Source organism: Cibotium barometz, chromosome 32 (assembly GCF_041138505.1).
Source record: "Cibotium barometz isolate CiBa-2024 chromosome 32, ASM4113850v1, whole genome shotgun sequence".
Taxonomy (NCBI): Eukaryota; Viridiplantae; Streptophyta; class Polypodiopsida; order Cyatheales; family Cibotiaceae; genus Cibotium; species Cibotium barometz.
In genome coordinates, this window is record NC_141077.1 from 10,822,984 (window position 1) to 10,837,581 (window position 14,598).

The 14,598-nt window shown below is 45.4% G+C and overlaps 1 protein-coding gene across 4 annotated transcripts in view; it reads left to right on the forward strand.

Moving 5' to 3' along the window:
- Positions 1-14,598, forward strand: part of LOC147619810 (Peptidase C78, ubiquitin fold modifier-specific peptidase 1/ 2) — a 52,319-nt gene that overhangs the window by 21,488 nt on the left and 16,233 nt on the right. For all 4 annotated transcript variants that reach the window (XM_086825646.1, XM_086825648.1, XM_086825647.1 and 1 more), the window contains 3 exons: positions 6,757-6,807; positions 6,898-6,974; positions 7,138-7,226. In XM_086825646.1, coding sequence (XP_086681772.1) covers positions 6,757-6,807; positions 6,898-6,974; positions 7,138-7,226 — 217 coding nt within the window. The remainder of the gene's footprint in view (positions 1-6,756; positions 6,808-6,897; positions 6,975-7,137; positions 7,227-14,598) is intronic.

Genomic DNA, 14,598 nt, shown 5'->3' on the forward strand with positions numbered 1-14,598 from the left:
CCAGGGAAACCAGCCTCTCCCTGCTGCAAAAACATGCCGCCCTCCAAAAAGCACACACCTGGCGGCCTGTGTGTCCAGAGAAACCAGCCTGTAAGCTGCAGCCTGACTCTGTGCAAAAGAGCACGTGTTTCAGCCCTGTGCGCTTGCAGTCCAGCCAGCCGGTGTCTTGCCAAAAGCAGAGGAGAAGGAGATTCAATAGGCGCCTGTATACACTGCAGCGCAGCAGCCAGCCAGCCCTCCAAAAGCCAAAGAGAGAGAGAGATTTAACAAGTGCCTGGCATACTGTTCTCTGTAGCGCAGCCAGCCAGCCCGTGAACTCTTCCCAAAAAAAAACAGGCGTTGAATGATATTCAGCTGCGCCTCTCCATGATTCAGAGCAGCCCGCTAGTAACTCCTTCCAAAAAGCAAGAGTAGCGCTGCCCACATGCAGTCCTTCCGATCAGCCACAGTAGGCCTGAAGCGCAGCCCTGAAGCACAGCCCGCCAGCCTTGTTTTCTCCCAAAGAATGAGAGAGAAAGAGGCGTGTCCCCGACCCCCCCCCCCAAAAGTAGAGTAGCCTCTATAAATTACCTAGGGGCTTCCCAAGGTTTTAAAACCTTTTTAACTTTAATTTTTGGCCACCAAAGGTTATAAAACCTTTTTAAATTTTAAATCTCTATCCCCTTCACACTTGGGGTTGTCCACACATGGGTTTCATTTTCAACTCCAAACTGATGCCATTCACACTGTCCACCATGTCCCCGTGCACACCTGCATACTGTCCAGAGAAAAACACAGGGTCGTGACACTTCCTTTCCCCCAATCATTTCATTTTCAGCATTCAGTTGAGGTCATTAGCAGCTGCCACTGCTTCTCACCATTGTTCAGCATCCAGCATTTACAGGTCGTGTACCTGGGCCTACATGTGTTTTATATTTGCTTCACTTTCTTTCATGTATCAGAGAAAAACACTAACCTGTGAGTAGAAGAAAGCCGTGTTTTTTGTTTTGGAGCAGAGGCTTCAACAGTTTGCTGCCTTTTTTGCAGATTTCAGTGTAGAAGGTGCTGCGTTTTCTTTTGGGAGCAGAGGCTTTCTCAAGAGTGCTGCGTTTTCTTCATCTGACACTTGGGACTGTTGTATTTCGGAATTTTCAACAAAGATTGCTGATTTTTCTGATTGCTGAAGCCCTCTTCTAGGTGTCGAGAACAGGGAACTACATCTTGGAGAGATCTTCTTCCTCTCCTTTCAGTTTCCCACCCTCCTTCCCTTTCTTCTTGCTGTGCACAGCCTGGCCTGAGAGGACTTGCTGATTTTTTTTTAGCCCCTTTTCTTCAGAGAAGGTTTCTTGTTAGAGGACATGGCTTCACGAGGTTTCTCTACTGCTGCTCTTTCTCCTGTTGATTCTCCAGCACCATCACAGCCTGGATCCTCTGCTGTCGCTGTTCCACAAGTGGTTCCTATTCCCAATCTTTCCTCTGTGAGTTTGGCGAAGCATGCACTTGTCGTGGAGATAACTCACGACTTTCTCAAAAGGGGGGAGAGGCTGACGGAAATAAATATAATATGAGAGGATGACGGAAATAAATATTATCCCTAAAAGAATCAAACGAAGCAGCTAACTTACCAAGAAGTTTATGGATGGGATTGTTGATGGTGCTCTCGTACTCCTCAAGTTGCAACTTGATACAGGAAAACTCTCCAATCTTCTCAATCAAGTTCTTTGACTCAGTGATGGTAAGCTTCTACAGATCTGACTCCAATTTGGCAATCTTCACTGTCGAAACTCTCCCATACCTCCTCTGAATCTCTGTCCACATCTGATGAGCATTACTCCTGGAGGAGACAAACTGTGCCTATATGGATGGAATCATGCAATGGATGATGACAAGACGAGCCTGAGCATCCAATATGCTTCTCAAAGCAAGGTCCACCAAGTGAGGTGTGGAGATAGCCATCCACACACCGGCTCCTTCCAGCAACAACTGAGTGTAGAAAGACCAAGTATGATAGTTGGTTGCGGTAAGCTTCATGGAGTCACTAACTTGGGGAGGATTGTAGGATGGTATGTGGGTAGGAGTGGGAGCAAGACTCAGAGTCTGCTTTTGTTGCCTTTGACAAGGGCAAAGGCAAAGGCGGAAAAGGGACCTCCAACAACAACAACAACAACAACAAAGGCAACGGCAAGGGTAAACAGGATTCTAAGGAATCCAAGGACAAAAGCAATGAATGTGATTATTGTGGCAGGGCAGGTCATACTGAGGCTCGTTGCTTTGCTCGTTGTGATGATTCTCGAGCAGCAAAAGCCAAGTATAAAGCCCAGGATGCTTCTAAAGCATCTGACGAGGACAACACCAAAGATAAAGGCAAAGTTTCAGAGGAGGGATTTGCCAAAGTTGCATACATGGCAGTCACATATTCATCCACTTCTTCAAAGGATTCATCACTCGTGATCATAGATATGACTTCTCCTGAAGAGGTTAGTGATGCCCCTTTAGCGGTGGAATGGGTTGGTGATAGTGGTGCTTCTGCCCAGGCCCATATCTTGGAGGACTACCAGACTATCTCTTCTTCAGTTTGTATCGGCGACAACTCTTCACTTTCTGTCACTAGTGGTGGTAATGTTTCTTTGGGTTCCTCCACCTTACACTATGTTCTGCATGTACCACGAATTTTCAAAAATCTGTTTTCAGTATACAAAGCTTCTCAGAAGGGACTTGGTGTGTACTTTGATGATGAAGTCATCGAAGTAATCGACAGAAAGACTCTCGGTTGTTCCCAATGGAGTCCATGATGGGCGTCTCTACAAGATCACCAATTTTTCTTCCCAGATCCCTCACACTGATTCCCATATTCATCAGCTTTTCTCACCGGTGTTGGCTTTGGTTTCTGAGGCAGATGCTTCTTTGTGGCATTCTTGCTTCGGTCATGTACCCATTGCTACCTTACAGAAGTTCCATTCTAAGCAGGTTGTCAACGGACTACCTCAGCTTAGGTCTTTCTTACACATCTGCTCATCCTACATGATGGGCAGGCATCATTGAGATGCATTTCGAGAGGAGGCGACTCATCGAGCAACCCGAAGACTGGAGCTTATACATGTAGATCTTGCAGGACCTATGGAGGTCGAGTCTCTTGGCGGGGCTCGATATTTTCTTCTTCTTGTGGATGATTTCACTCGCAAAGTCTTGGTATGTTTCCTAGCTCGCAAGTTAGATGCTTTTGCTAGTTTTAGGACTTGGATCGCGATAGTGGAAAATCAGTCGGGGGGTAGAGTTTCATTCCTCCGGTCTGATAATGGTGGCGAGTTTGTACCATTTGATGACTTCCTTGCTTAGAAGGGCATTCACCGATAGACTACAGTTCCTTACACTCCTCAGCAGAATGGAGTTGTGGAACGAAAGAACCGGACCGTCAAAGAGATGGCTCGTGCTTTGTTGCATCATGTAGGTCTCCCTCCTGCTTTTTGGGGTGAAGCTGCGGCTACTTCAATTTATCTCATTAACTGCTCTCTCACAAAAGCAGTTGAGGGGATGACTCCAGAGGAGACCTTTACAGGACACAAGCCTTATGTATCTCATCTTCGTGTTTTCGGCTGTGTTGCTTATGTGCATGTCCTAGATAAGAAAAGGACCACACTCGCCGATCTTCACAGGTTACAGTCTGAGATCCAAAGGTTACTACTTCTGGGATCCGGAGGTTGATGACATCATTATTTCCCATGATGCTCGATTCGATGAGAGCTTGTTTGGCATTGAATCCTCTCTACTTGATGCATCTTCCGACTTTTTGGATGATCCATTCCCGGTAGATGCTAGTGATCTTTTACCTCTTCCACGTCCAGCTCCTCCTCCTCCCCCTACTGCAACCCCGGTGCTAGTTGCTCCTTTACAGTCACCCATTCTTGTTGCATCAACTTCTGCAGCTTTCAGTCTCTCTACGAGTCCTGCTTTGACTCTGGGATTACCCTCATCACCACTTCCAGCAACATCGGATGAGTCCTCTACTGTATCTGCATCTTCTTCTTCACGCTTTGAGAGGAAGGCTGGCCTACCTCGGTGGGTTCAACAACTCTTTAGAGATTCTGGTCTCACTGATGCACAGGTCCATAACTAGATCTCTACCACCACCCCTGGCCCTCACCGTTCATCTCGGGCTTCCACATCTCATCACACAGTGAATTATGCTCTCATGAGTTCTCTCCAGGAGATTGATGAGCCTGAGAGTCCAGAGGGGGCTCTTTCACAGCCACAGTGGCAGCAAGCCATGGAAGTAGAGATGGCCTCTATTGAGAGGAATAACACTTGGTCTTTGGTACCACGGCCTTTACATCGTCGTGTTATTGGTGTGAAATGGATTTTCAAAGTCAAGTTTCATGCAGATGGTACTTTGGACAAGTACAAAGCCCGCCTTGTTGCACGAGGATATGCTCAGAAAGCAGGTGAAGACTTTGATGAGACATTTGCTCCTATAGCCAGGTATACCACCATCAGGATTGTTTTGGCTCTAGTTGCACACTTCAGATGGCCCGTGTTCCAGATGGATGTCAAACCCGCTTTTTTGAATGGAGATTTAGAGGAGGAAGTTTATGTTGAGCAGCCTCCTAGTTTTATGATTCAGGGATAGGACACCCATGTTTATCTTTTGCAGAAGGCTCTTTATGGTCTCAAACAGGCACCCCGTGCCTGGTATCAAAAGATTGATGTCTTCTTGTTATCTCTTGGCTTTGAGAGGGCATATGCTGACAGCAATCTCTATGTGCTTCTTTCTAATGGAGATATTTATGTCATTGTTTTGTATGTTGATGACCTTATTCTTTTTGGCTCAGATGCTAGGTTGGTCACACAGGTTCAGTCCAAGCTTTTAGAGACATTTGAGATGACTGATCTGGGCCTTCTACATTATTTTCTTGGGCTGGAGGTTTGGCAAAAAGATGATTGTATCTTCATTTCTCAGCAGAAGTATGTGAGGAAGCTGCTCACACTTTATGGGTTGTCAGATTGAGTTCTCATCAGCCGCTCGAAGGTCTCATTGGCAGGCAGCTTTGAGAGTTCTTCGTTATCTTCGAGGTACTTTAGATTTTGGCATCACCTACTCTTGTGGTGATGATTTGGTCGGCTTCACAAATTCTGATTGGGCAGGCTGTATTGATACTCGGAGGTCTACATCTGGATATTACTTCATGCTTGGTTTTGGATTGGTTTCTTGGAAGTCTCAAAAGCAGAGGACTGCTTCTGCTTCTGCTTCTTCCATTGAGGCTGAGTATAAATCCTACATTCTCTCCTCTACTGAGGCACTTTAGATTCATTAGATTTTGGAGCATTTGTACTCTGCCGACACTTCCCCGGTTACTATTTTCTCGGATTCTCAGAGTGCTATTGCTCTAGCATAGAATCTTGTGATACGGGGACGATCGAAGCATATTGAAGTGCATTATCATTTTGTACGCGACTGGATCGACTTGGGCCTTCTACGACTGGCCTATTGTTCTACCAAGGACAATGTGGCTGATCACTTCACCAAACCACTTCCGAGAGCTACTATGGAGGTGTTACTTTAGCGTGCTGGTATTGGACCGCCCCTCTGGCGCTGAAGAGGAGGTGTTGGATTATATCATCTCCAGAGGGTCCACATCACCTTTTTCATGCTTGTATTGGCCATTTATGAGGCCCTGCATTGGCATATCTTAGTAGAGATTATTCAGCATTTTTAAACCATTTTTTGGTATTTTAGGCCTTTTATGCTACTGCCATGCTATCGGCCTGCTATAGTTGGCCGACCAGCATCCTGGGGAATATGTAAGGGCTGGCTCCCTTTCCCCCAATTCATCTCATTTTTCAGCATTCAGTTGAGGTCATTAGCAGCTGCTACTGCTTCTCACCATTGTACAGCACCTACGGGCTTCCCTCGCGCTCAGATTTCAGCAATAAACATCAGTTTCCAGCGTTTACACGTCTTTTACCTGGCCCTACATCTGTATTTTATATTTGCTTCACTTTCTTTCATTCCCTTCTTTTTGCCATGGGTACATTGGGAAATGTCTAGGCTAGTAACATAGCACTTTCCATAATGTGATATGCCTTGCTTATTAATTTAGGTCGTGGGTTTTGACTTCGTTGATCATTGGATATGAAGAGTAGACAGAGAAACTCTAGAGCCTGAGGGCTGGTCCCTAGCACACAGTAATTGTGAATACATATGCATTTGTATGTGCACACGTTTATACAAGTTATTTAGGCACATGAGCATACATTCATCAGCCAATAGACATACCCATGACATACAGAGTTAACATACACACATGTGCATGTATGATGATACGCATGACAAATGTTGGGCACCTGGTCTAGCCCAACCGGTGGGGGTTTTAGTTGGTAGTAGAAAGCTAGAAAGGCTGGTAGCGGATTGACATGGCCGCAATCATTCAGTCTCCCCATGCTATTTCAGTGGATGCACTTCACCCTTCCATTGGTCCAACAGTGACTTGACCAATACGGTGGTGCGGCTTATGGAGAAGAGACCAAGGCCTTCTCCAACCAAGAACACCCGTGCTTTTGGCACAAGGCCTCCCGGCCCTTGGGAGCCCCTCTGGCTGGACAACCAACATAAGCCCACCTGGTTTTACTGTTACCTGCCCACTCTCCTACCACCTAACTACCTTGCCCTTACGTAAATGTTTTTATTTATATCTCATTTAAACAAAGAGGAAAAGAAATTATGGTTGGTCTTTGATGTTCTCAAAGAGATTGTTGAAGTGAAGGTCTCCGCGATTTATGCAGGTAGATCACGGTTGTCTAACGTGCACATCAATCTTCCCACAAGTTCTGGAGGTAAGTCCGGATTCGCTATTAAGTGTAAAGATCTTCGATTTCAAGGTGACCTGGTCAATTGATATTTTCCTTGGTTTGTTTTATGGTCAGTTGTTGGAGGGCACAGCAGCATCATTCAGGGCTCCTATGAATATTATCATTATCTTCAAGACAACATAAACGACAATGTTAGTTTCTATCACTTACACATGAATTGTGCAAATATTTTGCAACTTCAGGTTAATCCTAGGCTAATAAAGATAATGTTGATTTTTCAGCTTTTCTTCTTTAAAAAAAAGGGCGCGTACCTTGTTTAATTCTTGGTTCTCTTTCACCTTTTGTTATTAACAGGGCTGGGGCTGTGCATATCGATCCTTACAGACCATAATCTCTTGGTTTAGATTACAGCATTACACTGCTGTTGATGTTCCAACACACAAGTACGTGCAAACCTTTGCTTTGCAGATGGCATTTGCCTCTTGAACCTTAAGTACTCATTTTAAACTTGGAGACTTGTCGTTTCACCAAATGATCACTATTACGTGTTTCCAGCTTTTCAAACCAAACGGTGTTTCAACCCTTTAAATTTTAAATTGACTATTTTTAGGGCATGCAAATATTGAAGACTGTGTACACAATACACAACACGGGTAAACAACTCCGCTAGAGTGAATGATGTGAATGTATACAGGGAATAGTAGATCAATCCCCAAACGGTAGTAAGCCTAAAGCCTCGCGGAAGACTTCAAACTTTTCTCTCGGAAGAGCCTTTGTAAACAGATTTGCCACTTTGTCTTGTGCACACATACACCAAGTCGATCGCTCCAGCATGGAGCCTTTGCCTAACATAATGATAATGCACCTCAATCACGTTGTTGTCTCATTTGCCCTCTGAGTACTCAACCTTTTACTCCTCTTTGATCACTAGTGGCAGGCTCAGCACCATCACGTGGGAGGAGCTTGTGCCAATGGTCTTGGACTAAGAAGAGCGATTCACGAACCCTCCACAGGGCGGAGGTTTTGAGGCCTTGACTGACCAGCGGTCGAAAGACGGTAAGAACAACAAAGGCAAAAGGAAGTCTTCATCGGAGAAGTCTTCTGAGAAGAAGCCCGATTCAGACTGTGAGAAACTGAAGGCCGAGAGGACCTGTAATGATTGTGGCGAGAAAGGCCACTATTGGAGGAAGTGTCCCAAGCGGACTGGGAAGAGTGTTGATTCTTCAGCTTCAGCTTTAGCTGCAAAGACTCCAATCTTTGTGCACTTGGAGATGTTGGACACCGATGCTTCATCTTCTTCGAGCGAGGAGGCAGTTGGCTTTACCGCCAAGGATACTTGAGAATGGATTCTTGATAGTGGTGCTTCCAGGCACATGACTCCTTTCCGTGACTTCTTTCAAGATCTTAAACGATAGTCAGGTCGCATTTTCATTGGCGACAATTCCACCATACCGATTCACAGTGAGGGCCGGATGGAGATCATTCTCGATGGTAGAGGGGGGAAGCATTTCTCTCGTGTTCTTTACGTCCCTGCACTTGGATTTCATCTGTAGTCAGTTCATGAGGTTTGCAAGACTGGCTTTCGGGTGGAGTTTGAGGAGCATTTTGTTGCTCTAAGGGACTGAGAGACTGACCAGGTTGTTTGGGAAGGTGGAGTAGAGAATGGTATATACAAACTCTGAGCACTCTTCTCATTGACAGGCTCTTAGATTTGTGACTTGTGGCACTTTCGGTTTGGCCACTTGAATGTGGATGCGTTGCGGTGAGCTTTCTGGGACCAGATGGTGGTTGGCTTGCCAGATGTTGGCAGTAGGCAGGGACGCTGTAGTTCTTGCATTCGTGGTAAGCAGCACAGGGAATCTTTTTTGAAGCAGGCTTCCAGGCGGGCTTCGAAACCTTTGGAGTTGATACACATAGACTTGTGTGGACCTATGTAGACGCCATCCTTGGGAGGTTCTTTGTATTTCATGTTGCTTGTTGATGATTGTAGCAGATTCACTTGGGTTTATTTTCTTTCACAAAAGGACCAAGATTTTGCTCGGTTCAAGGAGTGGCATGTGATGGTGGAGAAAGAGTCTGGCTTGCAGATAAAGACTCTTAGGGTTGACAAAAAGGAGGAGAGTGTTCTTCTTATGCATTCGTGCGGTTTTGTGCGGAACATGGCATCAAGCGGGAGCTAGCTAATACAGGTTCGCCTTCAGAGAATGGAGTAGTTGAGCGAAATAACAAGACTGTGGTGGAGATGGCGAGGACGATGCTGGAGCATTGTGATCTTCCTCGTCCACTTTGGGGAGAGGCTGTGGCTACGGCTGTCCATATCCTCAACCGTTCTCTGACGACTTCAGAACCGAACATTGACTCCCTTTGAGGCGTATTTTGGTAGGAAACCAGATGTCTCCCATTTCCGTGTGTTCGGGAGCGATGCATATGTTCACATTCCAAAGAAGCAGAGGGGGAAGCTTGACTCAAAGTCCCAAAAGCTTGTCTTTGTGGGATATAACTCTCTTTCCAAGGGATACAGGTTGTATGATCCAGAGAGGAATGAGGTTGTCGTTAGTAGTTTCCATTGTTGATGAGCCGCCACTTCTTGGAGACCCAGATGATTCTGATGATGATTCCCAGTCGATTGTTCTAGCTGGAGAGCCTCAGTTAGTTGAGGAGGTTGAGCCCGTGGCTGGAGATGAGCCCCTGCAGAGCAGGAGGCTCCGCTTTCTGCTTGAGTACCCAGGTGGTTGGTAGACACCCTTCGGGAGTCGGGTATTACGGAGCTTCCCTCCGAATGGACCACAGAGGACGGACCTCGAAGATTGCATAGAGTTCGTGACAAAATTCATTCAGCGGAGCTTTAACAGGTAAACTATGCTTTGATGTCTCGTATCATGCGGGACAAAGAGCCCACTTCTGTCAAGGAAGCCCTTGCACAGGATACTTGGAGGAAACCATGTAGGTGGAACTGGATGCCATAGAGAAGAATAAAACTTGCGAGTTGGTTCCGAGGTCGTCGAAACAGTCTGTCATTGGTGTCAAGTGGGTCTTTAAGACCAAGTATACGTCAGATGGGTTGGTGGACAAACACAAAGCCAGACCTGTGGCTAAAGGTTATGCTCAGTGGCCTGGCATCGACTATGAGGATACCTTTGCATCGACAACGAGGATGACCACGATTCAAACCGTTCTTGCCCTTGCTTCTTCTCAGCGGTGGCCTGTATTTTAGATGGATGTGAAATCTGCGTTCCGTAATGGTGACCTGCAGGAGGAGGTGTATGTTGAGCAGCCTCTAGGCTTTGAGGTTCCAGGATTAAAAGGGATGGTTTACAGGTTGCGGAAGGCCTTGTATGGTCTTAAGCAGGCTCCCAGGGCCTGGAATCAGAAGATTGATTCCTTCTTTCTACGGACTGGATTTCAAAGATTTGTTGCAGATCCTAACTTATATCTCTTTCGGGAACACGGCATGGTCACGTTGATCATTCTTTATGTGGATGACCTCATTCTCATTGGCGGTCATGTGGAGCAGATTGTAGTGGCGAAGGCTGCCTTGTCAAAGGAGTATTGGGTTTCTACAGAAGGAGCCCACAGTCATCCAGTGCGATAACCAGAGCTGTATTGCTATTGCCCGGAACCCGGTCTTCTATGCCCGGATCAAGCACATCGAGATACAATATCACTTTGTTCGTGAGAAGATCTTGGTTGGTGACATCTTGCTTCTTTATTGTTCGACGGAGGACAATGCGGCGGACCTCTTCACGAAGTCTCTACCTCAGGCTATGCTTCGGCCGCACTCCAGCTCATTGGCGTTGGTTCCACATCCAAGAGCTGAGAGGCCTGTCTGTACACTATGTCAGGGCCTCTGTTGTGGGTGTGCCCGCCCGTTTTAGTGTCTTCCCATTTTTCCTCACTCTCCGTATATTTTCCTATTTTTCTGGAGGTGTGCATGGGCTGTCGACTGCCTTTTGAGCTGCTTGATTGCTGTGGTGCTACCCGACCACTTCCTCAGTACTGACCCACTGATGTTGTTGCTGGTCATGTGCAGTCAGGTTGCTGTCGGCCTGTTTATGGGCTGGCCGACCAGCAGCCAAGGGTCATATAAAATGGCCCCTTGCCCCCACACTCCATTTTGTACATTTTTCGAGATTTTATGTGGTGTATATAGCAGAGTTACACAGCTTCTCTCTCTCTCTTTCATCTGTGTATTGCTCTCTACATCAATTGTCTTCATTCTACTGTGCATTCTGATATACCGCCAACAGCAGCTGAGCCGTGTGGTGGTGAGCGGAAGTGGGCTGAGCCACAAGACTTGGGCGGCACCGGCTTCTATAGCCCATGGGCTTCACAAGAGGTTGAGCTACTTGCTAAGAGGGCCCTATAGGCCCTTAGGCTCCACAAAGGAGGCCTCCAAAGAAGCCAAGATGACCACAACGAGAATGTAAGAGGCCACAAAGATATTGGCTGCAAGAAGGAAAAACAAGCTGTTCTACTTATCTTGCATGCAGATGAAGGAATCCACCGGATGCACAATAGCCAAAGCTATCACGATTGTGACTAACTCTCTTAATCTCTCCTTAATCTCTTATTAACTGAAAGGACACCTGTGAAGGGTCACACCCTTACACATGGGTCACTATCAAAGGACATGTCTATTCATTAAAAGACACACCCCTAAGTCCAAAGGACATAACCATTGATTCAAGAGCCACACCTCTTTCCAGGGATGTGTCTCTTCACTTGTACCCTTTCGGCCTCTATTTAAGAAAGGCCTCTGTCTCAATGCAAACAACTTAGTCTTTTCCTGCAGTATTTGTCTTATGTTCATTAATTAAGTCTTAATCATGTTAATAAAGCTATAAAAGCTTTACAGTGGTATCAGAGCAAACTTTTTCCGCCTTGTGTTATGCCCAAACCCTAACCCTAGCCCTAAAATCAGTCCCAACCCTAACCCTAAAATTAGCCCACCCAAACCTTAAAATTGGGTGTAGCAAGTGTTGAATGGAAGAGCAAGAGAGAATGCCCCATCAAATTCAGCCCCCAACTCCCAATTTTTATTGATTAAGTTTGGGCCAGCCATATGCAGGACACTTTTGAATAAAGGCAAGACAAACAAAAACAGCCTTCAATCAGGAGACTAAGCTTTTATAGCTTTTTTAACATGATTAAGACTTAATTAATGAACATAAGACGAATATTGTAGGAAAAGACTGAGTTGTTTGCATTGAGACAGGAGCCTTTCTTAAATAGAGGCCGAAAGGGTACAAGTGAAGAGACACATCCCTGGGAAGGGGTGTGGCTCTGGAATCAATGGTTATGTCCTTTGGACTTAGGGGTGTGTCTTTTAATGAATAGACATGTCCTTTGATTGTGACTCATGTGTAAGGGTGTGACCCTTCACAGGTGTCCTTTTAGTTAATAAGGGATTAAGGAGTAATTAAGGAGAGATTAAGAGAGTTAGTCACAATCGTGACATTCCCTCCCACTTAAAATAAGACTCCGGCTAAAAAGAGATGGTTGTCTTTCATAGCTTGTGAAGCAAGAGCATGAGCAGTAGACAGCTTGTTGATCTAAGGATTTATGAATTCACAAAATTTTATCTTGGAAGTGTGGAGTTGGCTTTATGTGCACACGTTTAGCACTCTTTCCATATGGATATTGTGGATTATATTATCAAGGTTACAGGCAAGCTATATGGAGATATATCTCGGGATATCTTAAGGATATGGTGAGGAGATATTTCTTTTAACTTCATGACCAACCTGGCAAAGAAAAGCTAAGTATACTTTGAGTTTGCAAAGTTGGTGCTTTTGCTATTCACTATGAAGTGTTTTTGATGTTCACTAACCCTTGTATAGCCAAGCAAGGAGAAAGGTGGTGTTGTTTGCCTTGAGATGGTTTCAGGGAAACATTGTTTATGGCTCCCTTTATTGGGATGGATTATATCTATGGAGATTTCTTTCTTAGACGAGATTTATATAGATATTGGGCTTACCAGGCAATTTCTATAGACGAATCTATCCTAGTTTATAGAGAAAAAACTATTTATATCTCATGGATATGATGTTTTTATGGATAAAGTCCACCTCTACTCCAAGGTGTGTGGTTAGCACGGATTATGTGGTAAGAGTTATGGTATATAGGTCTATGGATTCTTGGACTTCTTTTCTAGGGATTTGGATCTATCCTCAAGTTTATGGATTATTCTTTTTGGCTCCCTTTATTTGGGATGCATTGGACTTATGAAACTCATGGTTCACATGCCCTGTGTAGTGTTCTCTTGTCCTACGTGCTCTCTTGAAGATTGTTTTTACCATGTGTGGGTGGAACAATAGAGAGCAGATGGAAGGGAACATGGGCACTTCAAAGGGTAGTGTCGAGCACAACATACCGTGTGTAGTGTTCTCTTGTCCTACTTGCTCTCTTGAAGATTGTTTCTACCATATTTGGGTGGAACAATAGAGAGTAGATGGAAGGGAACATGGGCACTTGAGAGGGTAGTGTGAGTTGGTGGCCGAAATGCCTACAAACTGTGTAGCAAAAATGCTTATGGAACACCAGGCTATCTATGCCTGCGAGTGATTGTGTTATCTTGTTACTTGAGCCCATCTCTCATCCAAGGTGTGGTCAGAGTACCAACACGGAGTGCAAGTGGTAAAGTGGACATGACGCCTGGCTGGCACGGGACTTATGTCTATGCCAAGGGTCATGTGGACCGATGCCTTGTTGGCAGGAGACTTATTTTGTCTCGCCCATTTATGTGGGACATGGATTATGATATCTGGACTTATGGGACTGCTTCGATGCCGAGCGACAATACTCAACCATGCACAGGGAAGCCGTTGGCATGATCTACTATGTCACCAAGTTTCGGCACTACTTATTAGGTAATAAGTTCACCTTTCATGTGGATCACCCACCTTGCTCTACCTAGTGGATAAGTAGAGTTTAGTAGGCAAACTAGCACGGTGGATGCTAATACTCCAAGAGTTCGAGTTCACAATAAAGCACACACCGGGTGCAGGTCATGCAGTAGCGGATTATCTATCCTGATTGGAGTCTGGAGAAGCCTCGAGCGGAGTAGTAGATGACCTATCGGATGCCGATCTGTTCACAGCTGCTGTAGTAGTCATCCCAACCCCCAATACTTGGTATGGTCAAATTTTAACATTTGTTACCATAGGTCTGATAGAGGATAATCTTCCTAGAGACCAGTTGAAGCAGATTGCAGTCCGCAGTCGGCACTTCCAAGTCATCGCCGAATAGTTATATAAGAAGGGGATTGATCAGATCCTTCGCGGCGGGCGGTGCATTTCACCACATGAACAGGAAGCTGTCCTTAGAGAATCTCATCAAGGAATTGGTGCAGAACACTTTGTCACTCACGGAGAAGTAATCGGGAGGAAAATCCTCCAAGCAGGTCTTTGGTGGCTGACTGCACTCGGTAATGCCTACACATGGGCCAAGTAGTGTGACATATACCAACGTCTCGACTAGCCAACATGATGTCGCATAACCCGATCCTTCCTCTTGAACCATTCCAAAAATGGGGCCTAAACTTTATAGGACTGTTTAAGCCATAAGCCCACTTCACCGGTCACAAGTATATCTTGGTGGTCACAGATTACAGCACAAAGTGGGTAGAAGCCTGTGCTCTCTGGATAACATAGCAAAGTCAATTGCCATATTCCTCTACGAGATGATAATCACTCATTTCAGATGCCCGATCGAGCTGATTAGTGACCAAGGAAAGCACTTTGTCAATGAGGTCATCTGAGAACTGGTCACCTAGCATCTCATCATCCATAAACGCTCCATAGTGTATTATCTGCA